Source organism: Momordica charantia, assembly GCF_013281855.1.
Source record: "Momordica charantia cultivar OHB3-1 chromosome 11 unlocalized genomic scaffold, Mcharantia_2.0 BLBB01000011.1, whole genome shotgun sequence".
Lineage (NCBI taxonomy): Eukaryota > Viridiplantae > Streptophyta > Magnoliopsida > Cucurbitales > Cucurbitaceae > Momordica > Momordica charantia.
In genome coordinates this window covers 6,313,981-6,333,284 of record NW_028275159.1, presented here as the reverse complement: position 1 = coordinate 6,333,284, position 19,304 = coordinate 6,313,981, and the positions used below count along the sequence as shown (strand labels likewise).

At 34.9% G+C, this 19,304-nt stretch overlaps 3 protein-coding genes across 3 annotated transcripts; 2 read left to right on the top strand and 1 right to left on the bottom strand.

Moving 5' to 3' along the window:
• The first annotated feature begins 2,832 nt into the window (after positions 1-2,832).
• Positions 2,833-7,056, top strand: LOC111019379 (uncharacterized). Its single transcript, XM_022295788.2, has 7 exons — positions 2,833-3,389; positions 3,894-4,041; positions 4,318-4,509; positions 4,859-4,987; positions 5,737-5,906; positions 6,176-6,306; positions 6,628-7,056. The coding sequence occupies exons 1-7, from the start codon at positions 3,182-3,184 to the stop codon at positions 6,718-6,720; spliced, it is 1,071 nt and encodes a 356-aa protein (XP_022151480.1). The 5' UTR covers positions 2,833-3,181; the 3' UTR covers positions 6,721-7,056.
• A 971-nt stretch (positions 7,057-8,027) lies between these two features.
• Positions 8,028-12,652, bottom strand: LOC111010723 (Tetratricopeptide repeat (TPR)-like superfamily protein). The gene is made up of 7 exons (XM_022284242.2): positions 12,494-12,652; positions 11,497-11,827; positions 10,703-10,993; positions 10,066-10,314; positions 9,336-9,460; positions 9,013-9,111; positions 8,028-8,829 (listed from the first exon to the last, which is right to left on the bottom strand). The coding sequence occupies exons 1-7, from the start codon at positions 12,547-12,549 to the stop codon at positions 8,226-8,228; spliced, it is 1,755 nt and encodes a 584-aa protein (XP_022139934.1). The 5' UTR covers positions 12,550-12,652; the 3' UTR covers positions 8,028-8,225.
• A 1,035-nt stretch (positions 12,653-13,687) lies between these two features.
• On the top strand, positions 13,688-19,117 carry NPG1 (tetratricopeptide repeat (TPR)-containing protein). The gene is made up of 7 exons (XM_022278652.2): positions 13,688-13,950; positions 14,550-14,788; positions 15,156-15,405; positions 15,509-16,719; positions 17,238-17,385; positions 18,283-18,619; positions 18,737-19,117. Exons 2-6 carry the CDS (start codon positions 14,591-14,593, stop codon positions 18,600-18,602), a joined length of 2,127 nt encoding a protein of 708 aa, XP_022134344.1. The 5' UTR covers positions 13,688-13,950; positions 14,550-14,590; the 3' UTR covers positions 18,603-18,619; positions 18,737-19,117.
• The last annotated feature ends 187 nt before the right edge of the window (positions 19,118-19,304 follow it).

Here is a 19,304-nt window from a genome sequence, read left to right as displayed (position 1 = left end):
TCTAATATTTAATTTTTAGAAAATAAAAAACGATAAATAATTACCAAACATATTTCTACTCTTTTTAATAAGAAAATAATAATTGACAATTAACCTATTTATTACCAAAAAAGAGTAAACAAAGAACCATACAAATAAACGAAAAATAAAAAATGAAAAAATATTACGAAATTAGCCATTGAATTTTTAGCCCAAAACCAATCATCAAGCCTCCAAAAGGAAATAAAGAAAGAAAAAAAAAACCAACATGTAGGACATGATCGAACTTACAACTTTTTTATTTGAGATATATGTCAATTATCGTTGCTTTACGGCCAAAAAGACCCAAATTTGAATGGTCAAAATATAATTTAAAGTGGAATAAAAAATGACATATGCCTTAACATCTCATCAAGCTATCTGAATATATTTTAAAATTATATTAAATGACATAAAATAAATATGAATTTATAAAAATATCATTATTTTGTATTTAAAAAATTTCAACAAAAATAACTTTGGGTGGATTATATAAATTTTTAATTTACATCATTTTTCTAAAATTTTAAATCTAATATTATATATAAATACATATTTTTTTGCTATTTTTTGTAATTCTCTCTTTAATATCTATTTCAGAACTTATACAAACTAATTGCATGTATTTCGCATGGATGGATCCAACCACGCGATGATGTGTCACAATTAGGTTAAAATGTAATTTTAGTTCATAAATTTGATGTTTATGTCCATTTAGTCGTTAAACTTTGATAAATTTTAATGACATATTTGCATTTTGAGGTGTGATTCTATATACATTGTCACTAATACTGTTAACTAAACAATAATATATCGTCTCTATTAAATAAATGTATCATCGTTTAACATTATATGACAAATAAATGAAAGAATGTAGTAGACAACTAAACAAAATAAGACAATACATATATTACTTTAAAATTAGGATATTACTTTTTCAGTTGGACGAGGACGACTTGCCCTAAACGGAGGGCAATGAAAATCGTTTTGGCTCTTCGCATGGCGGGGTGGAAGACATATTGTCCCTTATCCTCAAAATTTTTCTTTCCTCCCTCTCGGCTCTTATTCTCACACCTGTCTCTTGCTCTCAAACTATGACTTTCCAATAAATTTAACAATTTTCCTTTTCAAACGAAGATTCTTCTCGAGGGATTCTTTGGGATAATTTAAGGATTGGGAATGGCTCGCAAAAAATTAGTCGTTATCCAAAAGTCTATGAAAATTGGATGACTTAAAAAGAAGATATATATATATATATATATATATATATATATATATATATTTTATATTGTGTCGTGCCCTTTACATAATTTTCAAAACAATTATTTAATTTTTTTAGTACCATTGGAGCATAACTCAACACAATAATGGGATCTCGATGTTTTTAATAAATAAAGTGTGATTATGTCACACCTTTTTTTTTTTCAAATGACCCAAGTAAGACAGTATTTGATATGTCGTGTAACTGAATCAGATTAAATTTAGTTAAATACTTCAAGTTATTTTCTTCTATTAATTTGAATATACAAATGAAAATGGGCATGGTTTATTTTATTTTATTTTTTGTGCCCTTTTAATTGTATGTATCCGAATATTATATTAAAAAACACAAAATACACCGAGAACGTGGAAGTAAACAGGCGAATAATAGAAACAACTTATAAAAATATTTACTCTAAACGGCACACAACTAAAGTTGACCGACATTTTCCAAAAATGATTCAATTTCGATGTTATTCTAAAAAAAACAAAATCAATCTTATTCTAACATTATTGGTATTTCAATAAGTTATTTTTAGAAAATATTTAAAAATCCAACAATCACAAAAATAACTAAGGATGTATTGGCGTAGTAGTAGCAATTAATTATTAATTAGTATAATAATTATTATTATTATTATTTTGTACCATAGGTGAGGTGGTGTGGAAATTCAAAATGACCTTATGATCGAGAATATATACTTTTAATTGTTGAAGTAAGTATAAATTAATAATATTATTAATTATTTATGTGCATCAATACCAATTTAAAATCCTTTTAGGAAAATTTTACTTCAATTGATTGGGGTGAATTTTAATTTTAAACTTTAAATGTGATCACAATTATAATAAATGGTAAAATTGTTTTTTTTTTGTTTAAATAGATGTGGAGTTAATTATGGACATGTTTGCCCTTAATAAAATTTTCTCCCTAAGATGAAACTATTTATTTATTTTAAAAAAACAGGATGAGGCTATCATTTAGTTTAAATAGTAAAAAAAAAACGACTATTTGATCATCATATATTGGGATATGCTCATGTTTACTTGATTTAAAATTAAAAGACTTAAACATGATTTTTGTTTAGTCTAATAAGTGGGAGTTGTGATTCAAACTCACATCCTTTTGGTCGGCGTAAATTTTCCACAAAGATCTATGGACCAAATTGGAACAATATTTGATATTCGACCAAGAACAACCACTTAAACTCAAAGATGAGCTTCATTTTTATTTAATTGGAAAAAAATATGAAGCAGTAGTTATAGAACTTCGAGATCCTATAAAAAACTATTAACATAGAAGACCAGAGGAAAATCACTCTACGACAAAATAGATATAAAATCTAACCAATAGAACTATGCATCTAAAAATATTTGATGCTAAATTAAAATTTGAAAAAACGATCAGATTAGCTTAAGAATAATTGTGATATGTAATATGTCATTTACCTTTTTGTTGAACTGAAAAAAGGAAAAAGAAATTGCAAAATTAGTAAAATGCCAACATGAATGTTACAAAATTTCCCCTCGAAATTGTTTTAATATTCCTCCTCCAATCCAACCAAATGTCTGTCCTTCAAAAACTTTAGCAGATGGCTCTTTTGCCGCCCGAATCAGTACCTAACAAGATTTTGTCCATAATCATCATCAATTTCTTTCTTTATCGAAAACTATTTACAGTTTCAGTTCTAGCTTCAAATTTCTGTCCGCTCCTCTTTGTCGCTTCGTGTTCGTCCTTCTCCCTCGCTCTCGCTATCTCATTCTGTAATTTAATCTGAATATTCTGTATATATGATCATGAAGGCTCGATCGTTTGACTGCGAGAGCCCATTTCGCTCGTATTGTTCAAAATTTGATCCGTTTTGTCACTGTGTTGCTCTTGATCGAGGCGGCTGTAGCAGAGATGAAGAGGTGCAGGAACGGCGAGCTCTGGGATTTTGAGCACGAGATTCTTGGCGGAGATGATGTTATACTTGGAATTGACGGCGGCACCACCTCCACTGTTTGTGTCTCTATCGCTCTCTCTGGTCCTCGAGCTGTTTCTCCTTCAATGTCTTGTCCTATACTCGCTCGTGTCGTTGGTGGCTGCTCAAACCATAACAGTGTTGGCGGTACGTTACTATATTTTTCGGACCAAGAATTGACTTTACTTTTCCGAAATGATCGTCCCCAGTGTCACAAAGAAGTAAAATTTCAAGACGATGGAAGAGTTTATTAGAATTTTGTACTGGGTTTTGTTATTTGTTCGGGCATTGTTGTTTGTTTTTTTTTTTTTTTTTTCCTTTTTCCTAGGGTATATGCAAAAATATTGACGATTCTCTGCAAGGTTTTGTATTTTTCCCCATCAAATTTCAGATTCTATTCTATTACATTTTTTATATGTTTGTTTGTTTGCACATGTTCTCCCATCTCCTTCTGAATTTCCATCTTTAAGTGTTGGTTGCATTTCCTCATTATTTCTTTTCATGTAGTATAAATTCGGTAGAAAAATGGTCACTTCATGGAAATATTAAACTTAGCTGTCTAGTGTATGTTTTGGACTTTATTGTAAGCATGCCTAATTCCTACACCATGGATTTGTATGTTAAAAATATGATACCTTCTGTCATCTTTAGAAACCGCAGCGAGGGAAACATTGGAGCAAGTTATGGCAGAGGCACTTTCAAAGTCTGGTTCAATTCGATCCTCAGTTCGAGCTGTCTGCCTTGCTGTTTCTGGAGTCAACCATCCCACGGATCAACAAAGAATTTTGAATTGGCTTAGGTATTTATTCCTCTGTTGTCTATGTAATTTTGTAGAAGTTTTAGAATGCCTTTTTCTTTCCTTTTGTCTTTGGTCTGCACTTTTCTCTTTATACCTCATGCAAATAGTTCTTCCCTGAGGATGTGATCATGACTTGGGTGCATTTATACTAATGAGTTGCCTGGCTGCACTGAAGTTTTGTGTTCGTAAAGAGTGTTTAGAAACACACAAGAGTGCTAGTTGCATATTCCCGTATCTAACTTAGGTAATTTTTTCTGAACCGATTTATGATGATAGGGATATTTTCCCCTGCCATGTATACCTATATGTTCAAAATGATGCTGTGGCGGCTCTTGCAAGTGGCACTATGGGAAAGCTTCATGGATGCGTTTTAATTGCTGGAACTGGAACCATTGCTTATGGATTCACAGAGGATGGTCGAGAAGCTCGAGCTGCTGGTGCAGGACCAACCTTAGGTGATTGGGGAAGGTGGATTTTTGCTTTTCTCATGTATTAATTTTCACACGCAAACGAAAGTAAGAAATCTGTTGAAATTCTAGGAAAGGTTGGTGTAAACAAATTTTAAATTTAGGCATTATTATTGAGTGTGATATAGGAGACCCTTCTGCGTTTTCAAGATTTTATGATAATCCTTTGGTAGTAAGAGTCTTAGAAGAAGTTTAAACGTGATCCTTTCCTCTAGCATCTGGATACTCTGAAACAATTTATTTCGGCAGAATATTAGTGGTCGGATGAACAGTCCCAATATATTTTAATTCTTGAACTGTCACACTTCTGTTTGGCAGTTATGTTTAAACTGATGATTTTGTTCTTTCAGTGGATATGGGATAGCTGCACAGGCATTAACTGCAATAATAAGGGCTCATGATGGACGTGGTCCTCTTACAAAGCTCACGTATAGCATTTTAAAGACACTTGGACTTTCTTCACCAGATGAACTCATAGGGTATGTATTTAGAATATTAAGATTACAGTTGTTGTATGAAGTCTCAAGTTTTTGTGGTCACTGTTTTACACGGTGTGAAACTGAATGAACTTGGTTAATATTCCTGTTAAGATGCAAGTAGGCACATTTTTGTTTCCACGCCCACTTGGGGGGTGGGGGACTTTGAATGAGATTTTACTACAATGAATTTTCCTTTATATGTAGTGGTCCCTGTAAGGTTTCTAATTCAGCAGGAAACAAGTTATTAAATATATATAACTGTCTGCAAATAGTTCTTCTCTCATTGCACCCATTTCGCTATGTGAGCAAATGAAAGAAGAAAACTCGCTTCATGAAAATAGATTATATATTTTTCATCTTTATGGGAACAAGATGTAAGCTTTCAGTCTATCTTTCCTTGTATTTAATTAAAATATATATATACATTCAAAATATTCTAAGCAGTTGGGTATGAGGTTGTGCCTTACAGCTGTAACTATGGAGCTTTCTTGTAAAGGAATAAGTATTTGAGGATTAGCTTCAGTTTGCATCTCTTGGGTCATATTGGCTTGAGTTAGATTTGAAGTTCGAATCTTTGGGTGAGTTTAATATAAAAATCTTTGACCCCTCAGACATAAGGGACAAAGGTCCGAGTCCCAGGTTATCAAAAAAAGAAGAAAGTATTTGAGGATTTGGTCAGTTTTTATGTCACGGTCATGGCACTGTAATATGATTTTGCAGATAAAAGTAATTAACAATATTAATATTAGGTGGACATATGCGGATCCATCCTGGTCTCGAATTGCTGCTCTTGTTCCAGTTGTTGTAGCATGTGCTGAGACAGGTGATGAGGTTGCTAACAACATCCTCCTTGAATCAGTTGAAGAGTTGGCTTTGAGTGTGAAAGCTGTTATCCAAAGACTTGGCCTGGCTGGTGAAGGTATGGAATTGAAAAATGCTTTAAGTACTTGGAGAGGGTGTATGATGTGTAGTAATTGTATTTACCCATTGGATGCAAATCCTGAAATCCATGTAAAGTTTATTTCTCTTCAGAATCTTGAAGATGCTGCATCAAAGTTATGTAGTGGCAGGCATGCATAATTATCAGTACTTAGTTTTTTCATTGAAGTGTCTGGAAATTTTTGCTTTGAATAGTTGCACTTCTTTTGCGGTCTGCTTCATCTGTTTGAATCACAATCATATTTGCAGATGGACAAGAGGCTTTTCCGCTTGTTATGGTTGGTGGTGTACTTGAAGCAAAAAAGAGGTGGGATATAGCAAAAAAAGTCATAAATTCCATATCCAAAGAATATCCTGGGGTACTTCCTGTTTGGCCTAAGGTGCCTATTTTACACTCTTCACTGTGTCTTACTGCTAATTCGGTCTGCTTCTTGTTACTTTTCCCAGTCATGGTGAATTCATTTACTAATTAATAGAGACTACTAGTGATATCAGAATAAGAGAATGAGAACAATCTTCTTTATGCCCCTTGTTTACTTGAGCTCACAATTGAATAGATGCAACATATGCTAAATTCAAGTTTAGTTATGATTCAGGGAAGGCGATATAATTATCCTTCATCAGTTACCTAAAACGATAATCAGAAAGTGAAAGTGATCTCTATGTTTCTTACCATTCGAAGTCCTCATTTTTATCAACAGGTGGAACCCGCCCTCGGTGCAGCTTTGCTAGCCTGGAACTTTTTGAGCAAAGATTATCAGCAGGAAGGACTATATAGGTGCCCACTAAGCTGAAAGCTGATGAAATGTACAGTTTCGATGTCAGACCAAACTTAGTTAGCAATGTTGGAAAGCTAAAAGGCAGACTTGAAGCAGTCTAGTCTTACGTTAACGTCTTAACGACCCTCGTCGATTTTCATCATTAGTGTAGCTCTTCATGTGTTAAGGTAATATATTTTTTTTGTTTGTAGCAATATGGAGCATGCATTGTGCTTTTATTACCATGTAATTCTATTTAAGTTATGGTCAAGCTCTGTGGAGTAGAGTGATTCTGTCTCATGGTTGTGTTGTAGTCTGGATATGGAGGGAAAGTCCAATTGAATCTGAATGCAATCATCTTGGATTCTCAAAGCATTGTGCTAGTCCAAAGTTAAAATGTTTTTTTTTAAATGCTTTTCTATAAACTTCACATTATGAATTAGACCTAATTCGATCTATTAGTAGTTCTTAATGCTTAGGAAGGACATGAATGCATCAAAGAAATATGGTGAAAAAAGTTATTTAGAAAATGTGGTTTGGAAATCTATTCCATGACATGTCAAAAATCACAAGACAACCTTGATCTAAATCCAGTGATTGAAAATTTGTAAGATGTTTGATATTGTAGATGGGTAATGATAATATTCATAATGAAATGAAAATTTAAACGAAGAAAATAAAATAAAAACTAGAGTAAGTGAGGTGAGAAATGAATGAGGGTGTGTTTGGGAGTGATTTTGTCATGGCTGTCAAAATCACTTCATTTTCCATTGATTAAGCAAATTAAAAAAAAATGATTTTAGGAAAGTTTAAGGGTGTATTGAGTGGTGGTAGAATGAGTGGTAATAGCTTAAAAATAAAATTTAAATGATTTTATGTTTTACTGAAATCAAATTTTTGACCAACATGATCAATGAAAATATAAGAGATTTTGACAATAACAAAAATGATTTTGCTAGATGATAATTTTAGAAAATCAATTATACTTAAATCTCTTTTTGCACTTATATTGAAGTAACAATTTAATCACTGTACTCTCAAATTTATAACAATTGAATCCCTGAACTTGGATATGATACGTAACCATTAAGGTTTCGAATTTGTAAGAATTTTGTCTCTATCATGAGAATGTTATTAAGATTTAATAAGATTTTTTTAATATGAAATCAACTTGACAAAATGTATTAATAAACTACAAAGATCAAGTCATTATATAATAAAAATTGATACATAATTTTGATAAAAAATTTTACGGCTAAGACTAAATCATTACAAATTTTAAACTATAGAACTAAATTGTTACCCATATGAAAATACAAGGACCAAATTAATACATACTACAATTCAACGACTAAAAGTGGCTTTTTACAGCGACTATATTACAACAAAAATGCACATCATAGTTCCATTTTGTGTACCAGCTAACATGTGATGAGAGGAAAGGAACTTGGTGCTTAGATTTCTCCAGCTAAGTGATTTTTGTATTACAATATACCAACATAGAAGGATAAACAAAATGAAAACTACAATAATATATAACATTAGCAGAACTTAGCACATAAACCCTCCAAGTTTTGTTGGTGAATATCATTTAAAATAATTTTCTCATCTCTTTGGTTAAGGTGAGGAATTACCTCATCTGCATAATCCAATTCTTCATCATCATCGTCTTCTTCCTCTTCCTCAACAACAGACCTGGAAAACTTAGTAGCTCTTTCAGGATTGCTACTTTGATTCATATATCCTACAAGTTGATTAGCTTCATCGAGCTCTTCTGCTGTTTTCGCCAAAGATAACAAGATATTTTTTGCTTTCTGATCAGGTAGGAGGCCACAAGATTCAATTTCCTTGAACCAAATAACAGCACTGCCAAAATCCTTGTTCTTTCCATACGCGTCCATGATCGTCGTCAAGATCGTCTGATTTGCTCTAATGCCATTGACCTTCATTTCTTCATATTTTGTAATCATCTTCTCAAGATTATTTATTTTAGCATACCCTTTGATTAGTGTACCATAAGTAACGACATTGGGTCTAAAACCGTCCTGTTTCAGTCGTCTGAAAAAATTTTCGGCTCCCTCCATGTCAGATGCATTAACATAAGCTGATAACATGGTTGTATAAGAGCAGATATCTGGGCTGCATCTGCATTCAACAAATGAAGATGGCAAACAATCGTCTTAAGCTCAAGAAATACATGTCAAAATAACTGAAGGCATAGCAATGAAAATGGAACTGAAAAAAGCTGTAAACTTCAAACAAAACTACAGTTCTACAGGACGTTGAAATTCGAAACACTGAACGCAACTATAAACTAGATGATAATACCTGTCCCTTCTCATGCTCTTGAGCACTATCTTAGCTTGTTCGACCATTCCAGAGATTGCAAATGCATCAAGCAAAATATTATAAGCTTTGTGAGTTGGTCTGAAAAATTCCAGGCAGCATAAGTTTATCAGTGCACGTGCATCGAGGAACGCTAAATTTTACTATTCATCACATGCCTGGTACTGAATCAAGAATAGAACCACCAAGCTACTACATGTGGGCGGGGGAATTTATATTTTATATTATGGGAGGATATAGATTTCATCCAGATATCGTGTACGTTGGCCGTTGGGTTAAAAGAAAGAAATGCAGAGGGCAAGTACCTGATACCAGCATCAAGCATCTCTTCAAAAACTGCTAGAGCTTCTTCTTCTCTTCTAGCTTTACCGTAAGCACTGATGAGTAAAGCATAGCTCACAACATCAGGTCGAATTCCAGCTCTTTGCATCTACAATTGGAGAGTTTGACTTCAGATTTGACGAATCTTGCTAAGCAAGAATAGGAGAGGAAGAAACAAAAAAAAAAAACTAGAATCTTAATTGGCCAAATGAAGCAAGAGCATGGCCTCCAAAAAAATTAACTACAACACGGACTCTAATATTCTTGTAATGCAATGGAATGAACAAATATTTGAGATTCCGCATCCTTAAAATCTATATTTTCTACATCATTCAATCTGTCTTCAATGAACACAACCCAGTAAATGCTACAGTTAACACGCTTGCCTATTGAATGTCACTTGGTTAATGTCTCAAAAGATTAAAATGAAAAAGAAGACCCCCAACAAGGCTTTGAGTAGCAATAACATTAAAATCCCATAAATTAGAATGAAATCCAGAATATGCTCCTAAAAGCAGTGGCCTAAAAACTGCTGCTCAACTGGAAACCTAAACAGCCCCATTCCTAAGAGAAATTTATTCAATGACTTGCCTAACAAACCTATAGGACAATTTGCCCATTCAATTTTCGTCTATCAGAAATACCTGAAACTTTTGCTCACGTGAAAACAAGATCAGCAAGTAACACAGCAATGTCCAACTCATACAGGTTTACCTGATCATAAATCTTTGAGACCTCCTTGTAGTTAGTTTCGAAAGACATCAAGCTATTATAAGTAACTGTAGTCTGTGGAACTCTTCGTGCTGCCATTTCAGCAAATACTTTACGAGCCTTCTCGTAATTCCCAGCCTTCTTGAACATATAAATCATCATGTGGAACATCTTTTGATCTGGCTTCAACACTGCCCTTTCATTGTTCAAGAGGGAGTCGAAAAGCTCTTCAGCTTCCTTGAACTTACATCCCTACAGTATTACCTCATCATTTTGTGAACCACGACAAACTAACCAAGAAAAGCACACATTTGAAGATCATTGAAAGGAGAAAACCAGTTTGTGAACGAAAGTTTGCAACGCGTTTGGTTCTTCATTTAGGACCTTATGAAAAAATAACTTTGTATTGCGATCTGCTTTGGGTTTGGGTTAACATCTTGATAGGGAGAGCTTGTATTTCAACTTAATTACTCAGCATTGAACATAACATACAAAAGCACATACAACCAGAAATGCCACAAATTAGACATAAACATTACTGATTTTCAAGAGGATCAAAACTGAAGGATTAGGCTGCTAAAAACATAACCAAATCAATATAATGGAAAGCTTTACATAAGATTAAGTTTGAACTTAATACCTCAACAAAAGTTTTTAGCATTATTTGATATGTCAATGCAGAAGGTTCAGGACCACCAGATTGCATCCTTCTAAATATTGCTTCGGCATTATTATACCTTCGACCTCTTCCATATGCTTCCATAAGAGCAGTATGAGATACCACATTTGGTGCATAACCCTTCTTATTCATCAAGTTCAGAACTTTTTCTGCACGATTGAAGTCCCCTAGCTTTCCATAAGCTGTAATAAGCATCAAGAAATCCATTTCACTAAAGCTCCACCAGCTCTGGGTCCGAAGCCATTCAAGAATCTATAAGACAGTTGGAAAGCATGAAATTGGACAATCAGCACATCTGAAGCTCGAAAGTTGTAAAACAAAGGTCTTAGGATTAAGGTAGAGGTTAAAGCCCTTCAATCCAGTTATAAGTTATAACCAAATTAAGTGGCTAGATAATTCTGGACACTATAATCGCCATGCAAGAACGACGTTCTGAAAATATTTGGTAATCATGTTGGAGTACTTCAAACACATTGTGATGAACAAGTCTCACACGAACATAGTGTTTAAGTAGACCTTCTGATCACAAGAAGAAATAAACAATTTAGAGATAGCGTCTGAATTGTTTCGCACACTTTAGAGGCAGATAAAAGATTAAACGGTGCACTGCATTTTCTTGCATAAGATTGCTCTTTTATACTCCTATTCTACTTTAAGACAATCAGCCCTTTGATTCTTTTCCCTCCCTCATATTTAGAAAAAAAATTGCTGAACAAAAGACACTATCATATCATACAAATGTCCATGCTTTGTACCTCACCAACGAGATTCCATTTCTTTAGCTGTTTAAATCTAACCAAGGTGCCCAACACCAAGTCCTTCGGAATAGCCTCATTTTTTATCCTTTCACTTCTCAGCACAGAAACAGCAGAGCCTGTCTCCTCTATTTCCTTCATCAGTCTCCTCCAATTCTTCTGTTCTGCCTCGTCGGCTGCATCCTTAAATACTTCCAACTTCTTCCTTTTCTGTAAGAACTTTCTCGGTGTTAACATTCCCATACATGTAACCTCCAATCTTCCTCGTACATTAACGTTCGTAGACGTCTGTACAGATGCACTAGTAGAATGTGTATGTATTTGCAATTTACTGAAATAAAAACAACAGATCACATTGTTACACCCAATAAAACATTAAAGTAGTTCAATTTCTGTATATACGTCTGTACAGATGCTCGTCTATATGCATATGTAAACAAAATTCTATTCTTATCCTTTTTTTTTCCTTCCTTTTGGTAAGGAATCAGAACTTTGCATAGATTTATAATTCCAATTAATACATGCTAGTGCTGATTGAACCCTAAAGAACGTTGAAAATCCACATTCCCCCACAGTACTAGTAACCCCTGAGAAATCAAGCAAATGTTCAACATTTCAAAAACACGCAACTTCCGAATTCCCTAAATCCAAACAGAACGATAACAACCAAGAGGAACCGTTCTCCAACAAGATAGTAGAGGACAACAAAACAGCAGGAGCAATAAAACGACCCAAGTAGACCTCGACAGTATTCAGATACCAAAAATGCCTGGAATTTTCATGTTAGCTGCTTGAATTTAGAGAGAACCCCATTAAACAGAGAGCATACTGCAGTGCAACACAAAACGAAAGTATAAAGTAATTGAAAACCAAAAGCTCGAACTCCATGGAATTGCAATTGCCTGCCGATAAAACAAATGGAAACAACTATGCAAATAAATGACGAGTGAACGGGTTTTCTTTGGGTTTAAGGGGAGAAGAAGAAATTAAGGAAAACCTCCAGTTGGTTAGAGGAGCTGAAACAACGGGCTTCAGAATTAGAGTTTGAGGCATCGGAGAAAGCTCTACTTTCGGCCAAAAATGGCTCTGGTACGGGCGAAGCTTTGTCGTCCCCCTGTCCTTCCGGCGTTCTGATTTTTTCAAGTCATGCAGAAACTCATTTAATATCTTATCCATTTATATTATTTCTGTTTTTCATTTTAACAAATGAGAATACATTTCCTAATAATAAAAATAAGAATAAAAATAAAATAATGAGAAAATAAACGATATGAACCTTCCTTTTTTGTTTAAATCACGATATGAACCTTCCGAGTTCCTAATCTAAAAGTAAAAATAAAATAATATTAATCTTAAAAATTTAATTACTGTGTTGGGTCTAAACCTTTTAGGCTTAGTTTTTTTTTGTTTATATTTCCGATAAAGTGAAAATGCTCATTTAGTTTTAAATATATATATTTTTTAAATGATAGTTTTAAATAACTTTATAACTAGTACCTAGAGGACAAAATAAAACTTGATTTTGATTAGTTTATTATCAACAAATACAATTTATTTATCTGTAAAGTTAAATTTCCATACCCACATTTGTTAACCAGTAAAATTGTGTTTATTTAGCCCTATAAACAAGTAATAATTTGGAATGTCGTTGATATCATAAGTAACAAAAAGAAAAAAGAATGTTGATAAGTAACAATTTGGCACGACATTATGATATAGGAGGTCAATTAAATAAAATAATACCGATTAATCAAAATTTTGATTTAAACTGTGTTCACCCTGAATGGTGCTCAGTTCTCCACCAAAACGGGTCTGTTTAAAATTGACAATTGGGCCAAAATTATGTAGGCCCCTTGATGGCCCAGTTACCAACTAAAACTATCCTTATGAACTTTACAATTGGGCTACAAATTATAAGGCCCATTAGATTCCGCGGTTCTCCAGCTAAGAGGCGCATTGGGTGTCCCAGTTTTCCAACTATAGCGAAATGGGCCAAGATAACGTAGGCTCAGTCTTCCAACTAAACCTGCATCTTTCTGAACTTGAAAACTGGGCCTAATTAGTCAGGCCCATTACGTGGCCCAGTTCACGTAACACGGGCTTTATAATTATAGAACACGCACCACGTGTTCAATGTCAACGTAAAATTCAAATTAAATGCCCTCTCTTAAAAAGAAGAAAAAAAAGGAAGGAAAAAAAAGGAAAAAAAGTTAATGGTGTCGACGCCAAAAATTAAATTGCAAAACAAAATATAGATCTCGTTTGCTCGCCCATGGTTCTCCCAGACAAACGCTGCGAGCCTCAATTTCCTCCAAGATGTTGTAATTGATCCGCCACCGTACTCGTCGGTTTCCGGCCAAATTGTCGACCTCGAATCCCAAGTTTTCAGCTTCTTCTCCGTCGCCAATGATCCCCTCCAAGCCAGCATCCGTTGATGTTACTTCAATTTCTGAGGTAAGATTCGCTTATTGTTCGTATTCGGCTGGTCCTGGAAATTCGAGCTAGAAAACGAAAGATTTGAGGCGGAATTTGGGCAGAAAAAAGTTGATGACAATTTACGATGCTTCTGCTATGATCCTTCCATTGAATCTCTTTCCTGTATTTTCCTGGCACCCAGATGAAAAAAATTAGCGTACATTACCATATCTTCTATTTCTTAATAGTTTTAGATCCGAGTATTTACGTGCGAAGCATATGATGCATTTGAATGCACTGTTTCATTGCTGAAAAGATATCAAAAAGGAAAAGAATCAGACGTATTTGTGCTTCTTATCCTAGTACAGAAAGTTGGAATCTTAGGCTTTGTAGTTTTATCTTCGGTTATGGGTTTTCCTTTCCCAGCCAAGGGGTGGGCAATAAAGAAAAGGGCTCGAATCAACTGTATTCCAGCGTAAAGATGACCTATTCACACTTTTTTTTTTCTTTTAGCAAAATTTATATTAGTCTCTGAATGTGTATCTTTCCTGTTATGGTGCTTTAGAAAAGTTTTGTGTTTTTATTTTTTGATTTATATGGTTTCTGAGATCTTTATCCCAAATTTTTATGGCGGATAGATGAAGTAAATTAATGAAGGAAATTGAAGAAAGCAGAACTTATGACGCAAGGTCTTGATGAAGATGATAGGGAGCCAGCCATGGAGTCTGGAGAATCTGATGAAGGAGGAGTGGGTGTCCGGGAAGTCTGGGCAAATGGGGTCTGCATAAAAACAACAGAAGTAGAAGCCAAGCTCGATGAGGGAAATATTCAAGAGGCAGAATCTTCATTGCGGGAAGGGTTGTCTCTCAATTTTGAGGTTTGTTTATTTACCACTATGACGATACTATCATTGAAATAAACTTGAATTTCTGGTGCTTTCTTCGGGCCAGTAGCAACTATAAACGGGGAGTAGTATACAATTGAAGCCTATTTCAAATCTGAAGGAAAAAGGAAAAAAAAATGGAGAATTATTCTTTCCTTGGACATCATCACATGTTCAAATTTGCAATAACACTGAATCGATCTGACTCTCAGCCATGGATGAACAAATTTGATTCTTATGTCTGTAATCATAGAGGTGAAATGTGTTGCAGAGAGAAATCTAGCACGATGCCAGTATTATTGTACTCGGTTTTCGTCAAATTTGATTTTCATGAATTTATTGCTTAAAAAAATGACTGCAGGAAGCCAGAGCCCTTCTTGGAAAGTTGGAGTATCAGAGAGGAAATGTCGAAGGTGCTCTACGTGTGTTTGATGGTATTGATCTCCAAGCCGCCATTCAACGTTTACAGCCTTTCGCCGAGAAAACGCCTCCAAAAAAAGGACGTGCACGCCCTGAATCTCAACATGCAGTTTCACAGCATGCTGCAAACCTGGTGCTTGAAGCCATATATTTAAAAGTGAAGTCTCTTCAGAAGCTAGGGAGAGTAACTGGTAAATACATGGACCAGTCTGGTGTTAATGGGATATAGATATGTTACTTCTCTTTTTCTTTTTAAATGTGCATCTCAAATTCTTATCATATGGGATTTTTCAGAGGCTGCTGATGAGTGTACAAGTGTACTTGATGCCGTAGAGAAGATATTCCAGCAAGGAATTCCCGATGCGCAAGTGGAAAGTAGGCTGCAAGAGACCGTTAGTCAGGCTGTAGAACTCCTCCCTGAGCTATGGAAGCAGGCTGGCTGTTTCCAGGATGCAATATCTGCCTATAGGCGTGCCCTCTTAAGCCAATGGAACCTCAGTAATGAATGCTGTGCTAGGATCCAGAAAGGATTTGCTGTGTTTTTGCTTTACAGTGGAGTAGTGGCTGGCCCTCCTAGTTTATTTCTTCAACTTGAAGGTTCATATTGTCCGAAAAATAATTTGGAAGAAGCAATTCTACTTTTGATGGTTCTTGTGAAGAAATGTTGCCTGGGTAAGATAAAATGGGATCCATCAGTGATGGAGCACCTAATATTTGCTCTATCTTTATGCAGCCAGACTTCTGTTTTAGCAAAACAACTTGAAGAGGTCATGCCTGGAGTGTATCACCGTGTAGATCGTTGGAAGTCTTTAGCTCTATGTTATTGTGCAGCAGGGCAGAATAAAGTTGCCTTGAATCTTCTGAGAAAGTGTCTTCACAAACACGAGCAGCCAGATGATGTGGCAGCCTTGTTACTGGCAGCCAAGATTTGTAGTGAGGATCCTTATCTTGCTGCTGAAGGTGTTGGATATGCCCAGTGGGCAATGAACAATTCAGTAGGAAATGAAGAGCATTTAAAGGGTGTGGGTCTTCGCTTGTTGGGTCTTTGTTTGGGAAAAGAAGCCAAAATGTCTTCCTCTGACTTCGAGAGGTCCCGTCTTCAATCAGAGGCATTGAAATCTCTTGAGGCAGCAAGTTCTCTGGAGAGCAATAACTTAGATTTGATTCTTGAGTTAGGAGTACAATATTCAGAGTATCGGAATTTGAATGCTGCTTTGCAATATGCAAAGAAGTACATTGATGAAACCGGTGGCTCTGTCTTAAAAGGCTGGCAGTTGCTTGCTCTTGTTTTGTCTGCCCAAAAGCGATTTTCAGAGGCTGAAGTAGTCACTGATGCTGCAATGGATGAGACCACAAAATGGGAACAAGCACCACTTCTCAGACTCAAGGCAAAGCTGAAGATCTCTCAATCACTACATATGGATGCTATTGAAACTTACCGTTATCTCCTTGCATTAGTTCAAGCACAAAAGAAATCCTTTGGGCCACTCAGAATTATACCTCAGGTTAGAACAACTTGCATACTCTCTAGAAAAGTAGCTTCTGTTTTAAGTATAAATCTCTCTAGTTCCTACCTTTTTTTACCAGAAGAAAATATTTAGTTCAAATATGTTGTAATTCTTAAAATAAAATTTCACTCACTTGTTGCTATAACTGTAGAATATGAGTCGCAAGCATGTTAACATCTGATTTTTTAAAATTTTTTTAATTTTAAAAAATCATCTACCTTACCATTCACGTGAAAACTTGTTATTGGGCATCGTGATCTGAACATGAATGCCCCACCGTAGTGTTATAAAAAAATGACCGATCAAATTCTACTGACTTATTTATAGAAGTTGTATCATAGAATAGCTAGAAGTCAGCAACATTAAAGGTGTCATTGGAACTCCTATTCACCAAATTGTATTTTTTGGTACCTCTTTCTCTGATTTTGCCATTTTTCTCAATCTAAATAGAATATAACTTAATGATAAATTATATTTTGTATACATATATGAGCCACTTTCTTCCTTGATGATAGGTTGAAGATGATAAAGTGAATGAGTTTGAAGTTTGGAACGGTCTGGCAAATTTATACTCCAGCCTTTCACATTGGAAAGATGCAGAGATATGTCTAGGAAAAGCTAAAGAGCTGAAAGAGTTCTCCCCAGAAGTACTACATACTGAAGGCAAGATGCTTTGTTTTAGACGTGAACTAATATTCATTTATTATTTTCTTAACCGTTCAAAATCAATTTAGTCTACCTTGACAACACTCTTACACTGATTTCCTGCTATTGAAATATAAGTTATGTCTTTAATTCTTTTTGATAAGAAAGTTACGTCTTTAATTGTTATCAAAGAAATGAAAGTTCATCAGGGAAGGATTTCTCTTTGATAAGTTGCCTTTCACTGCCCATCTTTATCCTTCAAGTTTGTCCATCAACCATTCTGTCTAGATCTTGCTCAGGAAAATCAGTAATTGCTACAAATATGCCTACTTTCTATGATCTCCCGTTTAGTTAAGGGTCTTACGAGAACTTACTGCAAAAAAATGGATACTTTTTTGTTGCTCTGCCGAACTCGTTCTCTCCTTTCAGGCTTCTTTGCTGCAAAGTAATATGAGTCATGGCTTTGTGCATGTTACTCCTCACAATACTTGCTAGGATTTTTATGATTTTTTGGAGTAATAACTTTATGTTAGCAAAAATTAGTTTTTGTAGATTTGTCCGTAAATGAATGTAAAATTTTCCCCTCCTCTCTCTTATAGAAGATTTACATCTATGGATAGTGTTCTCTGATGTCAAGTAGTATGTTAAGGATTTCAAGAAGACAAAAAAAGTCATCATACAAAAAGTGGTAGTGAAACTAGGAAAGAAAAACAGGAGTCAGGGAAGAATGTTACAAAGATTTAGCTCTCAATTAAGCAAGGAATAATTAATTTCTCATAAGTTCCAAGTACTGGCTGCATATTTATATTTGATAGTGTGTATCATATGCGTAAATGTCTCGTCTCTTCATATGATCTATGTGGGATAGATGAGTTCTTCACTGCAGAATGTTCATCACGTCTGTTGTTCCATCAGGTCTAATGTGTGAAGGACGTGAGAAGGTCCGAGAAGCTCTAGCTGCTTATATCAATGCCCTCCTACTCGAACCAAGTTATGTTCCTTGCAAGGTTTTGATCGGTGCTATTTGGTCGAAAGCAGGCCCGGATGCATTGCCTATAGCGAGAAGCTTACTTTCAGACGCGTTGAGATTAGATCATACCAACCGCAAGGCATGGTTTTACTTGGGGACGATTCATAGGGACGAAGGACGAATGGCTGATGCTATAGACTGCTTCCAGGCAGCTGCCATGCTTGAAGAATCAGATCCCATTGAAAGCTTCAGCAGTGTTCTCTAGTCATCCATCCATTCAAGGTTTCCATTTTCATCATTCTTTTTCCTCTGTAAACGAAGTTATTCTAGATTAGTCAAGTTCTACAACTTACTTTTTCTACATATCATGAAAGAATATATTGTTTTTCGTCAATACAGGAGGATCACTTCGAATTGGATCGGCAATGGGTTTTAGCATGCACTCAATAGATGCATATGTTTCACTTTCTCGAGGACCGTAAAGAAGGTATCGGTGAAGCGTGAAGAAGAACTATGTTGTAAGTTGTAACTGAAAGAACTTAATATATAAATTTAATAAGATAAAAAACTGTTTCAAAGCTATATAATTTGAAGTTAGGAAGTATGAATTGTAGAGAGATGAGGTGGTGGATACTTTTCAACAATTTGATTTTGTTTTTACCATTCTTGCTCACCAATGTATATTTATTCTTGTAACTGAGCAAATATTAGAGGAATTATACTTTTTTTTATGTTTATTTGTTGTGATGTATGAAATCCATTTACTTTCTTCCAATCCAACCCCTCTAAGACTCTTGGGAAACTCATATTTCTCTTAAAACTTGCAGTAATTTCGATGTAATTTTTCACCTGATTATATATATCCCTTGAATTAATTAACGATTCATTTTCAGGGATAGTAGGACGTTGTTCACTCATTTTTATTTTTATTTGTGATTTAAATAGATGAAAAAATAATTTGTGAATG

Bases quoted from the DNA above. Each gene is read 5' to 3' on its own strand.
- LOC111019379 (XM_022295788.2), top strand. From the start codon at position 3,182: ATGAAGAGGTGCAGGAACGGCGAGCTCTGGGATTTTGAGCACGAGATT. The intron at 4,510-4,858 runs GTGGATTTTTGC...TTGTTCTTTCAG, and splicing joins ACCTTAGGTGATTGGGGAAG to TGGATATGGGATAGCTGCAC. The intron at 4,988-5,736 runs GTATGTATTTAG...TATTAATATTAG, and splicing joins TCACCAGATGAACTCATAGG to GTGGACATATGCGGATCCAT.
- NPG1 (XM_022278652.2), top strand. From the start codon at position 14,591: ATGACGCAAGGTCTTGATGAAGATGATAGGGAGCCAGCCATGGAGTCT. The intron at 14,789-15,155 runs GTTTGTTTATTT...AAATGACTGCAG, and splicing joins GGTTGTCTCTCAATTTTGAG to GAAGCCAGAGCCCTTCTTGG. The intron at 17,386-18,282 runs GCAAGATGCTTT...TTGTTCCATCAG, and splicing joins AGAAGTACTACATACTGAAG to GTCTAATGTGTGAAGGACGT.
- LOC111010723 (XM_022284242.2), bottom strand. From the start codon at position 12,549: ATGCCTCAAACTCTAATTCTGAAGCCCGTTGTTTCAGCTCCTCTAACC. The intron at 10,994-11,496 runs GTACAAAGCATG...ACTGTCTTATAG, and splicing joins AATGGAATCTCGTTGGTGAG to ATTCTTGAATGGCTTCGGAC. The intron at 9,112-9,335 runs GTACTTGCCCTC...GGAATTTTTCAG, and splicing joins ATGCTTGATGCTGGTATCAG to ACCAACTCACAAAGCTTATA.